Consider the following 22,953-nt stretch of genomic DNA (forward strand, 5'->3'; position numbering starts at 1 on the left):
TCGAAGCTGGCTGTCGCTGAAAGTTTGGAAATCTTCAAGGCAGGCAACAAACGTTTACTCAACAAGGATTCAGGTAACGGCTCAACGTGGCTGTTTAAGCTGTTACCTATACAGGCACAAAAGAAGAACGAGGAGGTAGTACCTACAGTAACTACAAATATGGATACACCAGCGATGAACCTCCAGTCGAGAACAGAACACTGATGAAGTCTGCAAATAGTAGACGAAATACGTATCTGTCAAGATATTAAAATATATAGCGGAATTAAAAGGAACAACTCGTCTCTTTGTATTCACAGTAATGCATTCTGCTAAAACGCTCAACCAAACCACAATTGTAAACTCGTTTATAAACTTTTTTCAATTCAATTCAATGTATTTTAACCCTCTATTGCCTAAATTTTTTCTACAAAAAACTTAACATGTCTTGTTTTATGTTTTTCATGTTTAGTTTTTTATTTTGCATTTATCTTGTTTAGTTTATGTTTGTTTTTGGTAGTATTTGGCCTATTCTACCACCTCCTATCATTACATTTTGCCTATCTATTTTTTTCATGCTTTTACAGTCGCCTTTTCAATTTTTTGCTTGTTTTTCACTTTTCCTGCTATAAAATGGCACCATTATTATTTAATTTTTTTTTAAATGCGTAGAGGCATAGTCTGGGACACTAGAAAAGTTACTGCATACTTCGTTTTACTTGAAATATAGGAAATGTAAGTTGAAAACACAGCCAAAGCTGACCCCTAAAAAAATGACATTTTTTAAAACATTGACAAAGTCACATAAAACAAGTTAAACATCCAACCCATATAATTTCTAAAATTTTAAGAGTTCTTCTTTCCAATGCATTTTAAAGATCCAAAATTTGTTGAAAATTGTTTTTTTTTGCGATTTTTTAAATCGAAGCCCGTTTAAAGGCGGGGTTGGGTTGTAGAGGGCTAAGTAAATAATCAATTTACCATTCCGTATTTCTTATAAACTAATAGAGTTTTGGAGTTTCTTCAGCTATGATTTGTACTATAATTCTTTTTGATGTAGCTGGATATTTTAGAAGTACCTTCTAGATTTGCTAAAGAAAAGTTCAAAAAAGAACCTTGTAAATTTTTAATAATAATTACTAAGTAACATAGTATAACCACAGAGAACAGATGTACATCTAGGCTCAAACTTGTGTGTAAACACTGCAGCACTCACCAAATGTGTTGCATACAATCTTGCATCAAAGATGTTTACACACAAGTTTGAGCCTAGATGTACATCTGTTCTCTGTGGTTATACTATGTTACTTAATAATAATTATTAAAAATTTACAAGGTTCGTTTATGAACTTTTTCTTTAGGATACGCTTGGCGGCGCCACCTTCGCAGCTGAGATTACTTGACTTAACAATGTAGAATGGCTCAATAATTTCCTCCGAAAAATAATATTTTCCTCGTTTATAACCTAAATTCACTTCAGTACAATTTCAATTGACTGCAAATAATGCAATAATTAATTAACATTAACAAAAACAAAGCAGAAAACTTGTTTGAAAATTATTTTTTTGAACAATAGCTTGAAATAGTACCTTTCCACATGTTAACTCTGATTTCATTTTGTTTACCTTCACAGCTGATTTTGTTATTTTTTTTCGCGCGTAAAATCGTACCCCTACGATGAAGGACAGTCAGACATAAGACTGATGTCGTTCGTTCCGAATGTTTTGTGCAGTGAATGGATGGTCCAACGTTCTGCTACTGTAGGTCATCATGATTTTTGAAGTGGCGCTATCTAGGCGGATGAAACCAACGTATCTTGGTTTGAATTTTTACACACGTTTTTCGATGCTTTTTGTTCAGTGATGTACATCTGTTCTCTGTGGTATAACGATCTTATATGGCATTTGTTCTCAATTAATTAAAAGCTTTTAATCTTTTTACAAAAATTTTAAAATTTAGCCCAACCCAAAAAAGGCGTGAAACTTCAAAATTTTGTTAAAAACTCATTGTTGTACCAGCCTAAAAATAGGGATAAAATGTCTCATCCAGGTGATGTCTCTTTTGTTCAACAACGACCACCTCAACCACCAACCACCAATGCAGCCAGGCTCTTTCTCCAGCAAATGAACTCTCTGGAAAATGTGGTTTTTCCAGCTCATCAACGAAATTCAGCGCATGTGCTGCTCACACCTCAGAACACAACTCGTTTGGTACACACATTCAACAGGTTGCCCATTTTCACCGTTTGTTGAGAGAGTGGCGGCAAATAGGGGTTGGACTTTTCTTCGCTGGGGTTTGGGAGGAGAAAAAACATCAACGCTCATCAAAGCGATTGAACCCTTTCCATAGCTGGTTGACACGGACAAAGTCGGCTGACGCACACGATTTCCCCGTTTGAAACGTGCGATTAAAGATTATCCTTTGACGAAGTTACATTGTTTGTCTGGGAAATTGCATAACATTGAGAGAGTTGTTTGGGCGAATTGAATTTCAAGGGTAGTCAATGTTGAAAAAATGCACGCAACAAATTTCATGTTAATTAAATTATTTTTTCAGCTTGATGAAGGTTAAAATATTACAAAAAAAAATGACTCCCTTGATGTAGGATGTTTCGCGAGTCCGCGACGAAACAGCCACGGATATTGGAATGACCAGTCTAAATCTATCCTCACCACCGGTCAATATTGCCCACATCAAATGTTAATCTCCCAGCAGCGTCCGGCACATCCAGACAGCTCCGATCAGATCAGTCACAAAATAAAGCTTGTTATTTTGGAATTAAAATTAATCAACCATTTGTGCTCCTCTCTCTCTCCCCTCTCTAGAAAAGCCTACATGCGTTTCGTGCATAAATCCATTTCAAGTGATTTAAACTCCATCTCGCATCGAATCGCAGACGAATTTCAATCAGTTTTGCGGTGAATCGCCGGGGAGGATGACCCTTGGCTGGAAATTGCCGCCACCGTCAATGGGAAGAAGCAGCTCAGAGTGACATCTCCAGGAGTGGTATATATGTAAATGCATTGTTTGACCATAGTTTACGAATTTCTAGGCGTGCTCTAGAGTTGTTATGCAGGCGCAGTGTGCACTGGTCGAGGCCGAATTTGAAATTCTAGACCGCTTAATGTGCATTTATTTCGTCTAACGTACGGTGTGGATATTTTCTCGAAAGTGCCGGAAAGCATTTGAATTTACTGCAAACTCACACACAAGGTACCGTACTGCTGAACGAGATAGACTTTCAAGTATTGGGAGTGTTTTAGTTAGTCATAAATATGTATGGCATTAGAAAAAAAACGAAATTCTCTGATTACATTAAAAAAAAACTTTTTCTTATGGGTTACCAGTGGTAACTTTCCACTCAAAAATCATTTTCAATCAGTCTTGAAAGTTTTATGAAGATATTTCATGATTAAAGATTTTTTTAGAAATTTTACCATGCGCAAAGCGATGCGTTTTTCTCGAAACACCGAGTTAGTTTACGAATGTCACGACATCTCGAGATTTAATGGACCCAATCGGCTAAATTTGAGGTTAAGATTTGCAAAACATCACTCTGCCGGATTTTGAGATTTCAGATTTTTTTAATGCAAAAATCAAAGCTGCCAATTTTTAAAATAAAAAAAACATGAAATATTTTTTATCATTTAATTAAAGTTTCAACGAGCCTTCACCAAAACTTTGAGCCGATTTGGTCAAAGAAGTGCACAGTGGTCCGAAACCGAAATCTAGCGTGACAAAATTGATACCGGCCACACGTTAAGATTTAGAGCTTTGGTGTCTTCGGGACAAATAATCAGGGTCAATAGGGGCATCTTTTGGTATGGTGGACATTAGGGTGGTCCAAATTTTAGGGTGGTTCAGAATTTTTATTTTGGCGGGATGATGAGATAGCGCTTTGGTGTCTTCAGAAAAGTTGTAGAGAACACCATTCTGAGCAACTTTACTCAAGAGCACAAAGCTCTATCTTCAAACGGGAAGTTTCTAGAGCCATTTTTGTAATTGAGGTTGAAGTGTTTATGAAAAAATGAGTTTTTTGAATTTATCAACTCAGGCTTGTGTCGTAGCGAGTTGGTGTCTTCTAGACATTTGTAGAGCTTATCAAAACACACATTTATCTTCCAAGAGAGCTAAAATCGGACCTTTAAAACGAAAGTTATAGCCAAAATACGACGAAAAAGACGCCATTTTGAAATGTGAATAACTCGAAAAGGTGGTGGAGTTTGACCTCGCTCTTAGAAGCATCTGAAAGTACACATTTTAGAGTACATTTGCTGAAAATATCTCGGAGGTCTTTTTTGTTTAACTTATTTAATCTCAATTTGAAAATGAGAATTTTTAAATCGTTTTTTGCCCATAACTTTTGATAGAATTGACCAAAATTCATTTTTCAAGAATAAAAATGTTCATTTTGACAAGCTCTACAATTGTCTAGAAGGGCTCAAAAATGTACAAAATGATCTAGTGGTTGTAAAAGAAGAAACAATTTTTGGCTGAAATATTTCAGGAATAAATTTAATTATTTAGTTGATTCCTGAAATATTTCAGCCAAAACTTGTTTCTTCTTTTACAACCACTAGATCATTTTGTACATTTTTGAGCCCTTCTAGACAATTGTAGAGTTTGTCAAAATGAACATTTTTATTCTTGAAAAATGAATTTTGGTCAATTCTATCAAAGTTATGGGCAAAAACGATTTAAAATGCTCATTTTCAAATTGAGATTAAATAAGTTAAACAAAAGACCTCCGAGATATTTTCAGCAAATATACTCTAAAATGTGTACTTTCAGATGCTTCTAAGAGCGAGGTCAAACTCCACCACCTTTCGAGTTATTCACATTTCAAAATGGCGTCTTTTCGTCGTATTTTGGCTATAACTTCGTTTTAAAGGTCCGATTTTTGCTCTCGAAGATAAATGTGTGTTTTGATAAGCTCTACAAATGTCTAGAAGACACCAACTCGCTGACACACGCCTGAGTTGAAAAATTCAAAACTCATTTTTCATAAACACTTCAACCTCAATTACAAAATGGCTCTAGAAACTTCCCGTTTGAAGATAGAGCTTTGTGCTCTTGAGTAAAGTTGCTCAGAATGGTGTTCTCTACAACTTTTCTGAAGACACCAAAGTGCTATCTCATCATCCCGCCAAAATAAAAATTCTGAACCACCCTAAAATTTGGACCACCCTAATGTCCACCATACCAAAAGATGCCCCTATTGACCCTGATTATTTGTCCCGAAGACACCAAAGCTCTAAATCTTAACGTGTGGCCGCTATCAATTTTGTCACGCTAGATTTCGGTTTCGGACCACTGCACTGCACACATCTTTTGGTATGGTGGGCATTAGGGTGGTCCAAATTTTAGGGTGGTTCAGAATTTTTATTTTGGCGGGATGACGAGATAGCGCTTTGGTGTCTTCAGCAAAGTTGTAGAGAACATCATTCTGAGCAACTTTGCTGAAGAGCACAAAGCTCTATCTTCAAACGGGAAGTTTCTAGAGCCATTTTTGTAATTTAGGTTGAAGTGTTTATGAAAAAATGAGTTTTTTGAATATATCAACTCAGGCTTGTGTCGTAGCGAGTTGGTCTTCTAGACATTTGTAGAGCTTATTAAAACACACATTTATCTTCCAAGAGAGCAAAAATCGGACCTTTAAAACGAAAGTTATAGCCAAAATACGACGAAAACGACGCCATTTTGAAATGTGAATAACTCGAAAAGGTGGTGAAGTTTGACCTCGCTCTTAGAAGCATCTGAAAGTACACATTCTAGAGTACATTTGCTGAAAATAGCTCGGGTGTCTTTTTTGTTTAACTTATTTAATCTCAATTTGAAAATGAGCATTTTTTAATCGTTTTTTGCCCATAACTTTTAATAGAATTGATCAAAATTCATTTTTCAAGAATAAAAATGTTCATTTTGACAAACTCTCCAATTGTTTAGAAGGGCTCAAAAATGTACAAAATGATCTAGTGATTGTAAAAGAAGAAACAAGTTTTGGCTGAAATATTTCAGGAATAAATTTAATTATTTCGTTAAAATTTGGACCACCCTAATGGCCACCATAGCAAAAGATGTCCCTATTAGCCCTGATCATTTGTCCCGAAGACACCAAAGCTCTAAATCTTAACGTGTGGCCAGTATCAATTTTGTCACGCTAGATTTCGGTTTCGGACCACTGTGCAGTGTTGAGATCAGGGTTACCAGTTCTGAACAGAAAAAATCTGGCAAAAAATCTGGAAAAAATCTGGCAAGCCACTTTTCTCAAAGTAAAAAGCAATTTTGTGTTCAAAAACAGTGTATTTTCACTCTTTATACATTATAGATTCACAAACTAAACAAAATACATCAACAAAATAATGTGTGGAAGAAATAGAAAATTATTTTTTTCAAATTGGCATTCAAAAAATCTGGCAATGCCAGATTTATCTGGCAACCTGGCACCCCTGGTTGAGATACACCACAAGCCATAGTCTCAACATTAAAAAATCAAATAATTCGCTCTACTCGAAATTAAGTGTCCGAAGGCTTGATTGTTGAGGCAATTGCAAACCTCTTTTTACACCTAAGTTTCCATTCAGCCCGGGATTCGAACTGGCGACCTTTGGATTGTGAGTTCAACTGCCTACTAGCGACTCCACCGTGGCAGGACCCAGGGAGACGACTCCTACACCTGGATTGAGCTAACGACCTAACCCTCTAGGTTAGACCGGGGCCAACATTTACTTCCCCGTCCGACGGGGTTCCAGTTCTTCCTTTTTGGGTGTTTTTAAAACCGCCTTGAGTCAGGGGTATTTAAAAGCACCCAAAAAGCAAAAAAATAAAATTTGTTTTATTGGACCTTTTCAAAAAAAACTCCAAAAATATGTGTTTACCTAAATCTTGCACACAAATAGCTCAAAACCTAAAAAAATAATTTTGTTTGTAAATTTGAATCTGCTTCAAACAGATTATATTCTTTTTATTCATAAAATATATATAAAAATTAATTAATCATAAAAAATATATATCATCGAAATTTAGTTGGTCCATACTTTCCGGTGGCTTAAATTTACCATTTTTTGGTCCTCTGAAACATATCAAAACATTAAGAATACAGTTTTTTTTAAATATCACTCCTTTGCCTTCCTCATTCAGGAAAGGCTATAATCCTGTTCTAAAATTGAAATTTCTACAGAAAACTCGTAGACCTACCTTCATGTATACCTATCGACTCAGAATCGAAAACTGAACAAATGTAAATGAACCGATTTTGACCAAACCAGTTGCATTCAACTTGGTTTTGGATCCCATACGTCGCTATTGAATCGTTGGATAGACTATTGAAAGGCCATCCAAACAAGCCCAAAATATTTAATACTTGGTAAAAAATCATTGACGTGAAGAGATGCACTGATATTTACAAAAAAAAATGAATTAATTGACAAATGTTTGTTTTAAGTTTTTAGAATCCGGAGTTTTGACTCAAGATGGTTTTAAAAACACAAAAAAAATTGTTTTGTTGGGCCTTTAAAAAAACAGCAGCAATCTTTATAAAAGTTATAATCATCCCTCATATTCGGAACAGTTTAGAGAATGTCCATATTCAAAAAATCATTTATTGAATCGGTAATTGAATATTTTCAGAGGCTTGGTAGCGGAAGTGTTAGATATAATTTACTTGACGGAAGAGGAGCCACCCTTTATGTGCTAAAACATAACAATGACAATTTATATTATTTCATTCAAATGGGTTATTTCAAACACTAGCAATTTGGAGGCTTTTTTGTAAAAAGAGAACTGTTTCAACAATTTTACCCTATTTCCTAGAATGAGAAAGAGAAAGATAACTTATATAAAAATGATCATCCGTTTCCAAGTACTGAATGATTTATTGAATGGAATGACTTTTGTTTAATGGTTGCTCATTCTCATCCGCACGCTGAAATGGTAGCCAACAAACTGTTTAGGCACATAAAACAGTTTAATTTTATATTCTAATCAACCAAGCATATAACATTGAATCGAACTTTTGTAAGTTTTTCTAAGGTTTACAGTCCTTTTTGTTCACGCGCTCATACCTTCCCTTGTTTCCACTGACATGCTGCGCCTTAAGTACAAAATCTAACTAGGATTGAAAAACAAAAAAACTGCCTCAAAAAGTTAAACGATTCGCGATACTTCCAAAGTGAGCGCACCGTGAGCGAAAAATGAGCGCGGAGCAAACGTGAACGCGGGCAAACGTGAGCTAGCTCGCGCAGCGCTCCTCCACACGAATGAGCGAAAAGTGAGCGCTCACGAGCGCGTGAGCGCGTGAGGAACGCAACACTAGTATTTGGTAGCAATATTTGGTATCATTGTCTCAAGTTGATCTTTTGTGGGAAATCTTGTTTTTTTAAACAACGAGAAAGGCACCAACCACATAGGTGGATTAATTAGGTTTTCATTTAAAAAAGTAAATTCAAAATAGAATACTGCCCACCATTGAAAAAAACGGCTAATATCCACTTTTGGCAAAAACGAGCTATTAACACCAGGTGGTAGAGGATGTTCCAACGCATCTTCTGAAACTTGAATTTTACTAAAATAGTGTTTAGATTTGGCTGCCGATGCGAAAAACCAAACAGCTAATATGCCACTCTTATGGGAAATTGCCTTGACTGAAATTTGGTGGTAAACACTAAAACGCGTTTTTCTCGGAATACTTGATTTGGCATAATAGCCGAATTTTCAATTATGGGCAGAGTAGTTGTTCGGTAACTGGGCGTTGTTTAACTGGGCGCTCGATAACTGGACCGTAGCCCAGTTAAAAAGCCGACAAACGTAAAAAAACCAAAACAAACCGAAACGACCGAGGGGTTAATGGATGCAAAAATCAATTTCAATAAAAAAAAACTTTTTTCAAACTTTTATATAATTTTATGTCACAAGTAAAGAAATATATAAAGAAAGCATTGTTAATAAATTTTTGGATTTTTTATTTTTATATTAAATCTGGAAAATATTCTGCATCGGTGGTCCCCTCGATTTTTTTCGATCAGCCCAGTTAGCGAGAAGCATTCGATTACTGGGCTACGTTCTCAACCCAGTTAACGAACAAGTACTGTAGTTGCATATGGACATCCTGGAAAGTCCAAATAGTTTCAACAAAAAAAAAATATATAAAATATAACATTTCATTAAAGCGGCGGATTTTTTAGTGAACTCTTTAGTGTCACAAATATTATCGGTATCATAAAGGATAACGAAAGGCAAGATCGTCCATTTACAAATTGTCTTCATTTAAACTCCCAAGCTATAGAAAAAGGTGGAATTTCCATACAATCTAAATAGTTTCAATCATGCTCAAAGTGATTATCAACACAGAAAAATACATTTTAAATTGTTTTCAGTTGATTGCACGTCTAATGGCGTTGACATTTTTAATTTTTTGGAAATATATTTTTTGCACCCTGATTTTCAAGCCATTAATTAAATATTGAAAAGTAAAAAAAAACTCTCCTCAATTTGGTCCAAATCATAACAAAAAGAAGCTAATCAAAAATTAATTATTTTTATCCTCATCTGAACCCGATAGTCCCTAGGCAAATCGGATAGAATTACACTTGCCATCGTCACCAACCCAGTACTATCTAATGCTCCTCTCCACCGATGTCAGACGCGATGATTATTGCGAAACCATATGATTATCTCACAGCTATTTTTCTTTCCTTCGTTATCGCGCGCGCAAATAATTGAGTAACTCTCGACTCACCTTTTTGAATAGATCATTCTTTGTTCGCATCGTCCTTAAACGCATCGCTCAAACACCTGAAAGATGGTGACAGAAACGAAGATGAAAATTACACTGTAGCCATCGACAAAACGAGAACTTTTGCTGTACGAATCGTCTGCAGTAATGTAGGAGGGAGTTTGCTGATAAAGGAGGGAAATTGATTAAGAAAGGCAACATTATACACCTGATCAATTTTCTTGTTTTCTTCGCACTTGCATCCAATTAAGGGCCAGTGCATTTCAGCGCTCGTTTGTACTGAATTGAATAACCGACAACAACAGCTGAATTTACAACACTGAATAAAGCGAAAAGACTGTCACTGACAGCTGTGCTGACCAATTTTAGTCTTCCTTTCTCTAGCATCCATCGATAGGATGTTGTAAATTGTCCTATACACTTGACGATACAAGTCAAACAAAAAAAAATTCACCGAGAAACATCCCATCCTTCTCCGGATCTAGCGAGGGATGCTGTGGAAGCTTTCCGTTGAAACCGTCCTTGTCACGAAAATAATAAATTTATTTGTACGAGAGTGTTTCCGATCACGTGAAAACTGTAAAAAAAATAATTAGGTTCATGAGGTTTAAATTGAAAAATAAATACTTCCTATGGAAAATAAATAACCTAATTAGACGCTTCAGTAGAAAAAAATTACGAGATGTTTAAAATAAAGACAACATTTTACATTTTAATATTGCAGAAAAAATTAAAAACTAAACTGAAATTTCTCTCAAATCGAGTCATCCCACAACCCACACGCAAAAGATGCTGGAATCCTACGCCCGATTATCTAATACACGATACACGTTTCATTGGGTTTTTCCTCCCCCATCTCACAGAAAGTGAGAAACAAGATATACCTGGCGCAACAGGACTGCAAACAATGAAGGCAAGACAGGGGAAGAAAACTCCGTGAAAATCTGGAACTGATGATTATGAGCTAATCGGAAAAGGAAGGTAAGTGCGGTCGTTGTCGTTGTTGGTGAGCTGAAACTTCTGTTTCTGACAAATATTTGACGGGTTGGTAAATACAAATGGGGTTGCATTTTCATGGAAGGATTCTGGGAGTATATTGATGTTTTGTTCCAGTTTTGTTCAAGTTCTAAAAATTAGTTTGGAACAAATACTCAACAACTCACACGAAATCGGGAAAAGTTGCCCCGACCCCTCTTCGAATTGCGCGAAACTTTGTCCTAAGAGATAACTTTTGTCCCTGATCACGAATCCAAGGTCCGTTTTTTGATCTCTCGTGACGGAGGGGCGGTACGACCCCTTCCATTTTTGAACATGCGATTTTTTTTATTTGCAGCCTGAAACGGTGAAGAGATAGAAATTTGGTGTCAAAGGGACTTTTATGTAAAATTGTACGCCCGATTTGATGGAGTGCTCAGAATTCCGCAAAAAAACGTATTTTTCATCGAAAAAAGACACTAAAAATGTTTTAAAAACTCTGCCATTTTCCGTTACTCGGCCGTAAAAAATTTTGGAACATGTCATTTTATTTTGGAACACTTTTGATAGAAACTTGCTTGCTCACTTCCTATTGAGCTATTTATTACATAATTTCACTTGAAAACTCTTTTTAAGAGCTTTAATTGAACATCAAAGTGCTGATATGCTAAGATGCTGTTCCCTCATCTGCAATGTTTTCTTCGAAAACAGTTTGTTGAATAAACACAATATGGCACTGATTGTTTCACTGCTTTTCTAACATTGTTATGTGACAGCATCTTCTGAAAAATGGGCGTGGCCAACCATTCTATAGATAGCCTTAGGTTTTCTCTCCTTGTTACACAAATGTTTTAGGAGAATAGTTTGTAATGATCAACATACGTATTCAACTTGACATTGCGTGTTGTTAGGTGCTGTAAATTTGTACGAGAGGAATTTAGAGGTTAAACAATGTTTATATAATTTTTGACCGATTAGTTTGTAAACATATTTTTGGAAAAGGCTGCAAAAATTATTAGCTTATGCAGTTCATGATAGAAGAAACAACAAATTGAAATCACACCGATTTTCAATATTACTCCGAGGTACGGTAATCGAAATGACAGTTGAAACAGTTTGTTATAACAAAGATATATAGTGGGGTTATAAAAACTGACTTGGAACAAACTTAACTTCTTAACTTAACTTAATTTCTAATGACAGCCTTTTTTGGAGTTAAGTTGGACAGCTTACTGCTGTATAACAAAGCTGACAGCATCCTTCTTTTTGACGCTTTTGCCAGCTTGTTTACTATGAAGCCCCGTGGAGCGATGTGGAAGCGCACCTGGACATGCCGTGGAAAGAACAACAAATCGTCAAAGTCATCGGATCAAATCTTGGGAAAGAGGAATTTCATTAAACAGGAACATCTAAAAGATAGTTTACATGTAAGTTGGTCAACAGTTAGACAGCTGTTTTCAATCTAACTTTCCTTTTCAGTGTGCGCTTTGGTTTGAAAGCACAGCCGTAGACCACACCCCTTTTTTCGTTGAATCTCTTGTTAGCTAGCACAGTGTTGTCAAATACATTTGTACAACTTACTCTGATTATAACTTGCTAGAAAAAGATGCGCTTTTTTCCAATGCACAGGAGTTGTAAAACAAGTTGTGGTAACGAGGCCGATCGGTTATACAACCAGTTAGTAAATACGTTTATCCGACAAAGTGTGTTGCTTGGGTTGTCTATTTGATAATAAAATGCATTTTTCAATCTTTCATCTAAATCACTTAAGCATAGTTTTGAGGTCATACAAGCTAGACAATCAAAAATAACAGAATAACACAGCGATTTTTTTTTTCGTGATTCGATTATCCGAAGTGAAATTATTCCGAAGCCTTCAGCTAATCGAGTCTGGACCGTACAAAATAGCACAAATTTTGGGTTTTAAATATTGAATCATTTTTAGAAATGAAGCGCCTCCATTGAATTTTTGTTTCTTAGAATTTATCCATGGAGATCAACGGTTTTTTGATGATTCAATATTCAATCCCAAAATTTTGTGTTATTTTTTAACTATACAGCAATTCCCCACGAAAACAGCATGGAAAAAACAAAAGTGCTCGGATCGGGCTCAAAATTTTTCTGGGAGTTCCCTGGCCGAAATAATTTGACCCGTATTTTTTTGTTTGGCCATTAGGGTGACCTACGCCGTGTTAGAGTGGTCTGAAATATTGCCATTTTCGTCGATTTTCGCAAAAACCACTATTTATGTTACGTAAAAATGTCCAGGGAATCCGATAAAAATATTTCCAGACAAGCTCTTTGGTCCAGACACCGTCAAAACGTCGTTTTAAAGTTTCATACGCCCTTTTCATATGTTAGGCTATATTTTTGAAACTTCTCACTAGTTTTCTTTGAAAGGCCAACTTATAACCTTTCATGTGCGTATAAAACAATTACGGTTGAAATGGCGAGGAGTCATGATTTTTCGTAAAAGTGGTTTTATGCGAAAATCGACGAAAATGGCAGTTTTTCAGACCACCCTAACACGGCGTAGGTCACCCTAATGGCCAAACAAAAAATATGGGTCTAATTAGGGGAAATATACCCATTTTAATCACACTAAGCCGTTCGACCAATTCTCATCACTTTTGCCGTTTTCCGCTATCAAATCAACATTTTCAGATGTATCAACAATGACGAGTTGCTTGCTCACTGTTTTTGAGCTATTTATTACTTTGGAACAGTCAAAAACACTTTATTTAGGCTGTAATTCATGATCAAAGTTCTGATAGGCTGATAATAGAAATAGGCTGAGAAAGGGTATAGTTCCCCTATTTCGGCAAGGGAACCTCCAGAAAAATTTTGAGCCCGATCCGAGCGCTTTTTTTGCATGCTATTTTCGTGGGGAATCGCTGTATAAATGAACTGATTTGCTTAATCCATTGACATCAGATTTAAATTTTTTGGAAAAAATATTTTTTGAGGAATTTCAAAGCAAATGAATGAATGTAATTTCAAAGCAAATGTTCTCAAAATCGGCATTATTGGTTTCAATTTAGAAGGAAAATGTCATGTCATAAACGAAAACAACACTTGTTTTCGAATACAACATGTACATTTATTTACGGACTCGCTCACAAAATTTATATCCGTGCAATTAAATAGAAATGTCCCCCAGAATGAACGAAATAATGCATCCATAATACAAATAAAAACACTATCCACACTTAAAAAACAACAACTCGATCACCATCATCCAAATCATTTCCTGCCCAGTTCCGCCAGTGCCCATATAAAGCTAGTACCTCGGTGCCATCAACAACACTTAACCTATCCCGGTAATTGCCACTTTATTAGCGAATAATGCTAAACCTCAGCGCAGCAAAGCGGCACAAAGATCGAATCATCCCGCGGTCGGGCTCGGATTACGCAATCCCACTACAAAACAAAGTCCCAACCGGGCACAACCAAAACATCCAACCGTAGTGCATACAGTGCGAGCTCGAGAAGCCTTCTAAGTAGTATGTAAACAAACATTATCGCAATCATTGCCAGCACCATCATTATGCCGTCATCAACTCATCATTGATGGTTTAGTATGCATTCTAGTTGCACTCAGCCTATAAGTAACAATACAAAAATGCACTTTCCAATTAATTTTTGGATTCGATTGAAAAATAACAGGTAGTTACTAAAATACCAAAATGCAGACAAAAAAAACAAAACACTGAAACTTAAAGGGTCAAACAAGAAAACGGCGCAAAATAGTTGAGCCGGCTGGCGCGTGTAGCACTTTTATCAGCAGAACAACTATTTTCCAGCTAAAACAGGACGTTGCATCTACTCGCACACTAGAGTGCGACTAGCATTCTACTTGTATAAGTTCCAACTACCTCTCCCACTAACACTAGTAGTAACAAACTGTTACACGATTACACAGCGTTACGTCAATGATGTAATATTTGTATTCTGGACTCAACTGGACAGTCAGCTATGTAGCTGTGTGTAAAGTAGAACTTGGCGCAGTCAGGGTTATGGTCATGTGGGACCACTTTGACAAGAGCTGCTCTGATAGGTTCCACCCCCGACTGGCCAGTAGACGGCTGCGGTGGCCAAGTGTGCACGACACGTGTGTGCGCACATAACTCAAACGGTCGTTAACTTGAACTTGGCCGGAAAGTGGAGCCAGCCACCCACTCCACTACTGTGCAATTGCGACAACCCGACGCAGCGCATGCGAGGCTGCAAATTGGTCTTGATGATTGCAATTACGGCCGGAGAGCTTCTGCTGATGGATGATGGTCAAGAGAAAAATTCTAAAATATCAGGATGCACGAAACTTGTGATTTTGGAAGTTTTATATCAAAAAACTAACTTAATCCACCTACGTGGTTGGAACCTTCCTCACTTATTTCCAACAATGGCTGATGTGATGGAATTGTACAAACATTTCATCTATTTTTTAGATCCGGAATAAAAAAGTACATAAATATCACTTAAGTGGCCATACCTCGAGACAGGGTTGCCAGATCATCAATGTTTCGAACTTGTTGATAAGGTCTTTTGATAACCTAACCAACGATGGGTTGGATGGTGGATCCGGACATAATTTACATACATTTAAGTGAGATCCGGCTTCCAAAAAGTACATCAATATCACTTAAGTAGGCATATCTCGAGACAGGGTAGCCAGATCTTGAATGTTTTGGACTCGTTGGAAAGGTCTTTTAATAACATAACCAACGATGGGTTGGATGGTGGATCCGGACATAGTTTACATACATTTAAGTGAGATCCGGCTTCCAAAAAGTACATCAATATCACTTAAGTGGGCATATCTCGAGACAGGGTTGCCAAATCTTCAATGTTTTGGACTCGTTGGAAAGGTCTTTTGATAACCTAACCAACGAGGGGTCGGATGGTGGATCCGGACCTAGTTTACATACATTTAAGTTAGATCCGGCTTCAAAAAAGTACATCAATATCACTTAAGTGGGCATATCTCGAGACAGGGTTGCCAGATTTTCAATGTTTTGGACTCGTTGGAAAGGTCTTTTGATAACCTTACCAACAAGGGGTCAGATGGTGGATCCGGACCTAGTTTACATACATTTAAGTGAGATCCGGATATATGTGAAAACACATTTTTATACAAAACTTTTGAACTACTTATCGAAACTTCAATCTGTATTAAACTCGATCTATGGGATCCTAAACCAAGTCGAATGCAACAGGTTCGGGTCAAATCGGTTCAGCGAGTGCCGAGAAACATGAGCTAGTTTGTTGGTCACATAAATACATACACACACAAATACACACAGACATTTGTTCAGTTTTCGATTCTGAGTCGATATGTATACATGAAGGTGGGTCTACGACGTTTTTATACAAAGTTCATTTTTAGAGCAGGATTATAGCCTTACCTCAGTGAGGAAGGCAAAACGGAGTGTTATTAACCGGATATAGTCTTACAAAAGGTGTGGGTATTGATGAAACTTTTTGTAATATTTTTTTTTTATTGTTTTTTTTATTTTTGCAATTTTTTGTTGCATCTAGATTACTTTTTCAAAACCACCATGGGTTTCCTATGTACATAGAACAAACAAAATTTTCCCTAACAAAAACGACTTCAATTTTTAGTCTAAAATCGAGTTTGCAATCGTGAAGTACAATCGCAAGTTCAATCAGCCTTACAAAGGATAAAAATTAATGAAATTAGAGCAGTGGTTCTTAACCTTTGACGACCTATTTCCTCCGTGGCTAAGTTTCAAGAACTTTATTTCCCCCTTCAAAATTCAACTTACTGATTTCTAATTCAATGCATAAAAATCTTGACATTAATGTTTGTAGAAAGTGTATGTTTAAAACAAAATATTGTTTTTCTCAAAAAAAAACCTTCAACATGTTTCCAACGCTTTAAATTTTTTTTTATTAAATATTTATTCCAGAGTTTAGCATAACGTCTTTAAAACCAATCGTAATAGATCAATTCTGTGCCAAAATCCGAAATGGATTTTATTTGTATTTTTTATTTGCCATTTTCATATGGACAAAATAGAACGTACATATTCGAAAATATGTCACTTTTGAAGAAAATTTCTGAACATTTCATTTATCAATGTAAAAAAAAATTAAACATTCGAGAAAGATCTTTTCGAAAATATTTTTTTTTAATTTTAAAGCTAGACTAAAATTTCAAAAGGGCAAAACATTAAATATTACGCCCTTTTGAAATGTCGGTCTTGCATTCAAAAATGTTAAAGATATTGTTTTCGAAAATTTAACGAATGTTTCATGTTTTTAATGGCGGGTTGTTTGGGTTAGACTAAGAAAACTTCCATTTTCTATTTCTTATTCTTCAAGCCGCTGTATCTCAGAGCGGCCAGAGGTCCAATCTGCAATGCCTCTTAGACAATTTTATAGCATTTCTGAATTTTCTGAACAATAAAAAAAATATTTTCGGAAATGGTCAAACAGCTAATATTTCACTGATATCAAACGGTGGCTATATCTAAAAAAACGAGGCACTTTATCAAAAAATCTGTAAAGTACTTTTCGATTGCAAAATCAATTTTACCTAAAAAAATAAAGTCAAAGAAATGTTATGTTGAATTTTCATTTTTTTCCAAAAACCATTATTTTATTCAAAAATTCATAACTCGTTTGCAATTTTTTTGTCCACTTTTCAGTGGCTCAAAAGTTGCAGGTTTTGGAGCCCTAAAACAAATCATAAAATCTCGAAAATAAAAAAAAAATGTTTTTTTTTTTTGTTTTAATTGAGATTTTCAAAAAAAAAAGTTAATCAAAAAATCGTCATGATTTCTTTTGGTGTACCTATTGTTTTCTGAACAGTCCTCATCAACCTGAACAGTATCTACAACTCTGCCGAAGACACCAAATTGATAGGTAAACATTATAGAAAGGGGAGGGAGGGGTTGAGGTTTGTCCACGACCCCTACAAAATGGAAGGTCCTGTGAGTAACCCTCTACGTTCTAAACTTTTTTTTCAAAGATTTTTATTTTTACCGTGTTCAGGAGGTCATTGTCATTTATCTTGTTTATGTTTGTTTTTGGTAGTATTTGGCCAATTCTACCGCCCTCCATCATTACATTTTGCCTATCTTATTTTTTCATGTTTTTACAGACACTTTTTAAATTTTTTGCTTGTTTTTCACATTTTCTGCTATAAAATGGCACCATCATCATTTAAATTATAAAAAAAATGCATAGAGGCATAGTCTGGAACACTCGAAAAATTACTGAATACTTCTTTTTACCTAAAATATAGGAAATGTTCGTAAAAAACACAGCCAAAGTTGACCCCTAAAAATGGCATTTTCATAAACATTGGCAAAGTCACATAAAACAAGTAAAACTTCCAACCCATAAAATTTGAAGAGTTCATCATTCCAATGCTTTTTAAAGATCAAAAATTGGTTGAAAAATGGATTTTTGGCGATTTTTTAAATCGAAGCTCGTTTAAAGGCGGGGTTGGGCTGTAGAGGGTTAAATTAACTCAAGCATGTTAAAATGACCATAAACGCATGGAAACGCTTTTATAACATTGAAATTTAAAAGCTTTTTGAAACATTTTTTACACTTGATTTTTCAGATCGTTATTGAGATTGCAACAGTCTGAAAATAATTGCAACTTCAAAATTTAAAGATGTCTTCAAAAAATTACTCATGATGCTGAAATTCCGAAATGATTTTTATTCAAACAAGCAGGAGAATTACTCAAGTGTGTTTATGACGAATGTTTTCGTCAGATTTTTATAACATTTGAATTTCATAAAATATTGCAAAATGTATTTTACACCCAGGCCTTTTACAAGCAGCTGGATTAGTACTTTCATTGCTGTGTATATCCAGAACCATCAATGGTACCGTAAAACGGGGTGACTTTGATAGCCGGGGTGACTTTGATAGGTTTGCGATTTTTCCGCAAAACGAAGAGTACAATTAAAATACGAAAGCAATGGTTCAGAAACATACTGACCGTGGTAGAGAAGTGTTCAAAGTACCTCATGAAGAACTTTTCATAAATTTTTGAAAAGTTTATAAAGTTAGTTAACTATAGTTAAGAAAATGTGGATATAAGTCATTATTTTAAACTTCTCAAAGTGTCATGATTTTCTCAATGAACATGATTTTTAATCGGAAAACGGAATGCATTTTCGAATTCTCTGGACAATTTTCCACTAGGAGAAGGTTAAATAAGTTTGTAAATAATAAAAATATGTGTTTTGAAACACAATTAAAAAAATCTCCAAATTTATAGGCAAATTCAGTTGAACAAATTTCATGTAAAATGTGAAAACTTGTGATTCGTGCTTCGAATTCAGTTTAAAATGCAATATAAATCGATAATTTTATAAACAAAACTATTTTTAACAAATTTCAGGCAAAATTCCGACTTTTTAACAATTTTACCTAAAATTTATATGTATTTTGTTAAAAAGCTTATAAACTTAGTTAACTTAATATAAGCATTGATTTTTTTTCTTACAAACTATATCAGCTACTTTAGTGATGGTACATTTAACGTACAAATAAAGTTTGAACATCTTAAAAATGATTTTAACAAGAAAAACCATGACTATCAAAGTCACCCCGGAATTAAAACCAAGAATTTTTAACGTAACTATTTTACTAAACACTATTGAAAAAACTTTTTTTCCAAAATAGTGCATGGACTATGTGTGGCCTACACCAGTACATGTTTTAAAAATAATAATCTTGAGAAAAACCTTACCTGTTGGAAAATATTCTAAAAACAAATTGAAATCCTATCAAAGTCACCCCGGTTTACGGTAATCATTGCTCCAGAGTTGATGTCACCATCTACGAACATAAATATACTTAAAATACCTTAAGAAAGCCATAAGGTAGCCTTATTATTACTATAAATAGTTTCGTCCCGAATGCATGATTCATTTAGCCATATAAGATCAATTAAGTCATCAGTTTGCTATTTCTCAAAAGTGTACTCATCCCGAGAGAGACAACTCCCGTCTTGCAATGTTATGCAACAACAACAACAGCCCACTGACGCACAAACACAAACACAAATCAAGTGCGCGCGCGCGGTCTGTTGAACTTGCGCCACTTGTTGTTGTTGTTGTTGTTGTTCGCGAAAATATAGGGTAGACCAACACATGCACACCAACTCAGGATTGTTTGCCTTTCATTCACTATTTGCACAACTCGAAAGCCTTTATTCTGCATTACTACCAACTATATTTGTTGTTATTATTTTGCACTTGGCGAACATTGCACACAGCTATCAAAACATTGTTTTTATCTTATCAATCTGGCGCTGCTGCACACCTTGCACTGCAGTGTTTGAAAGTTTCCGTTTTATTTATTTTTAGTTTTGCTTTTTAACAGGAATGACTGGACAAACACAACCACAACAGCTATAATATGACGGGGGATGGTAATTATTGCACAAATCACTGCATTTGTTGTTTCCCTCGATCGGAAAAGTTTGAACTTTTATAATGATGTCTCACCCCCCTTCTTGAGTGAGGCTACGATTACTCTTGTTCTGAGTTTATTAAAATTATGCAGCTGTATTGTTGTTTTGTCTTTAATTTAAATGCTGAATTTTATTAAATAACACCTGTTCAACCTGTGTCGTCATAGAGTAAGCACTATTTTCAAGGTGTTCACTCATCACTTTAAAAATACTCGAATGAGCATAAAATTATGGAACTTAACAAATCGAACTTGCAATGACCACGAAAAGTATTGCCAGAAACCCGGCACCATCAAGAAGGTTCTATGCAATTTACTGATGACACAGCACTACCTATTACCTTCAGTCGCTCTCAAGTGTCGCTGCAAAATAGGTTTTATCAAATGAACGAAAGGAAGAGCCACTAAAGACTGCGCAAGACTAGGTATTTAAAACAATTGATATAGTTTTGAAAAAAATGATAATTCTTTTTTGTATTTTTTCATGTAGTTTTTCATTTGTCTAGATAATAAAAAATTTAAACATCTAGAAAATAATGAAAATTATCACAATTAGTAACTCATATTGATAACTTAATTTCATTTATATAAAAAAAATGCTTGTCATAAAAGCATTTCGACAAACGTAACAATTTTGATGTTTCTGTGCAAACTCCTTTTAAAAAAGTTTTACAAATATAAATAAAAAATGTTATGCCAAATTTCAAGAATAAAAAAAAAGTACTACTAAATGCTTTATACATTGAAACAGTATTGCTGCTAGGGCGTCCAAATTTCCCGGGTTTTGAAATTCCCGGGAAACGGGAAAAATATTTTTGAAATCCCGGGAATTCCCAGGATCCCGGGAAATTTTTGAAGCAGTCATAAAATCTATGTTTTCATAATATTTGATACGTTTTCAAGCTCAAAATCATAAATTAGATCAATAATAATAATTGGCAACAGTATACACTTCAATCCAAACAAGGACGACAGTTTTTAAATAGCTTAAATTAAAAATTGTTTTTTTGTTCTTTGCTGTGCTTTGAATTATAAAAAAAAACACAATTTTCAATCTTAATGTGATTCATATTAAATAAGTGTTTTAAAAATATATTTGACACATTCCGCCGTGACGTTGCAACGCTTTGACTTTTCTTTTTTCAGTATTTCGGCTGTAACTCAAAAAATACTTAAAAAAGGTATATATGTTATTACAGATTCGGAAAGGGCATTAAATTTCCTATAAGAAGCAGTGTTGAAACATTATTTTAGGCAAATATTTTATTTTGAGAGGGGAATATGTAGCGTGACGTTGCAACGCGTGACTTTTCTCAATCCTGACCCAATTTATGTTTTGCCATTAACTCTGCTCTGTTAAACGGCAAATTTTGAGTTCTTCTTCCATTTTTAATGTAAAATTGACTAACAAATCGAATGCAATCATTAGTTTTTCGAAAAAATCAAACCTCGATTTTTAAAGACCACTTACATTTCGTGACGTTGCAACGCTCTGTTTTTGAAAACAGGGTTTTTCGTTGCGTTGCAACGTCACGAAATTTTAGTTTCAAAATAAATCATAGTTTTTGTTAGTTTGAACAACTTTAGGTTAAGATTTTATTATAAGACATTAATACACAGTACAAGGACAAGTGAATTGACTGGCCCGCCCATGTAAGACCCCTCCCCCCCTATACCGCTTTCACAGTAGCAGTACGATTTACGCAGTTTTCAATGCGTTTCAAAGTAAAAATAAATATTTGTATTATTCCATTATCACGAAGGACCCCCTCTCCCCTTCACTATCCATGTAATGGGACGTCCATGCATTACGTAACGGGGTAATACCAAGGGGGGGGGGGGTCCAAGATTTATACAAAAAAAATTATCGGAAATGTATTACCAGGGGGTGGAGGGGGTCTAAAAATATAAATGTTTTGTTACGTAATGCAAGAACGCTCCCTTAATATTTTAATGGTTTTGAGCAGTTTACAAAACACGTGGAAGTTTTAGAAGGGAGGAAAGGAGCTTCAAGTTTTCAGGATGGCTGAAATTTATGAATAAAGTGCCCATATCGTTTGTTGATGGCCCCTTAGGAGTGATCTGCAAACAACGTAACTTATTTTGTTGACTTTTGTGCTTTTTAAATAAAATTTGAGGAAATAATAAAACTGTTTACCTGTGCAACATAACATATTTAATTGCGAACAACTAAACGATGCATACAACTAATTTAGGTAAGGGTTCGTTCAACAACAAAGTGACAAAAGTTTGTAAAAAAACAATCGAATCACGTGATTTTTATTGTTTAGTGAATTTTATTGTAATTTGGCCTAGGTAAGGGTGTGGGATAAAAAAATCGTTGCGTTGTATGAGAATGAACCCTCACGTAAATCAGTTTATCATAAAGGGGCCATTCAGTTACCACGTGATTACTTTTAAGAAAGTTTTAGAATTTTTACCCCTGGTCTATCGGTCTATTTTGATTTGTTCAACAAGTTTCATAAAATATCTACTTTTATTCGAGTTGCATACAAACTTAAGTAACGGAATTTGTGAATGACCCATGTACAATTCTTCTGTAAATATGCTCGGAATCATTATATAAAAAATATATAATATTTAGTATCCTTTTATTTTCGAAAACCAACTACGCATACACCTTTTTTGCCATGTGACTAATATGATTTAAAATTTCGTGACGTTGCAACGCATACTTAAACCTGTTGTAACTTTGGATCTAGACAACCAATTTAGTCGCTCTAGGTTGCATTTGAAAGCTCTTTAAAGTACAAAGAGCATCCAAAATATCAAAATGATTGAAT

At 35.2% G+C, this 22,953-nt stretch overlaps 1 protein-coding gene across 2 annotated transcripts in view; it reads right to left on the reverse strand.

Annotated features, from left to right (window-relative positions):
• The window catches only part of LOC6048051 (protein cycle), a 50,759-nt gene that overhangs the window by 23,659 nt on the left and 4,147 nt on the right, over positions 1-22,953 (reverse strand). Inside the window, exon 2 of one of the 2 annotated variants that reach the window (XM_038263116.1) lies at positions 9,716-9,771. The exons of the other annotated variant lie outside the window; for it this stretch is intronic. Coding sequence (XP_038119044.1) covers positions 9,716-9,732 — 17 coding nt within the window. The 5' untranslated portion in view covers positions 9,733-9,771. The remainder of the gene's footprint in view (positions 1-9,715; positions 9,772-22,953) is intronic. 2 annotated transcript variants of the gene reach the window in all.

The sequence above is a fragment of the Culex quinquefasciatus genome, chromosome 3 (genome assembly GCF_015732765.1).
Source record: "Culex quinquefasciatus strain JHB chromosome 3, VPISU_Cqui_1.0_pri_paternal, whole genome shotgun sequence".
In the NCBI taxonomy this organism is placed as follows: domain Eukaryota; kingdom Metazoa; phylum Arthropoda; class Insecta; order Diptera; family Culicidae; genus Culex; species Culex quinquefasciatus.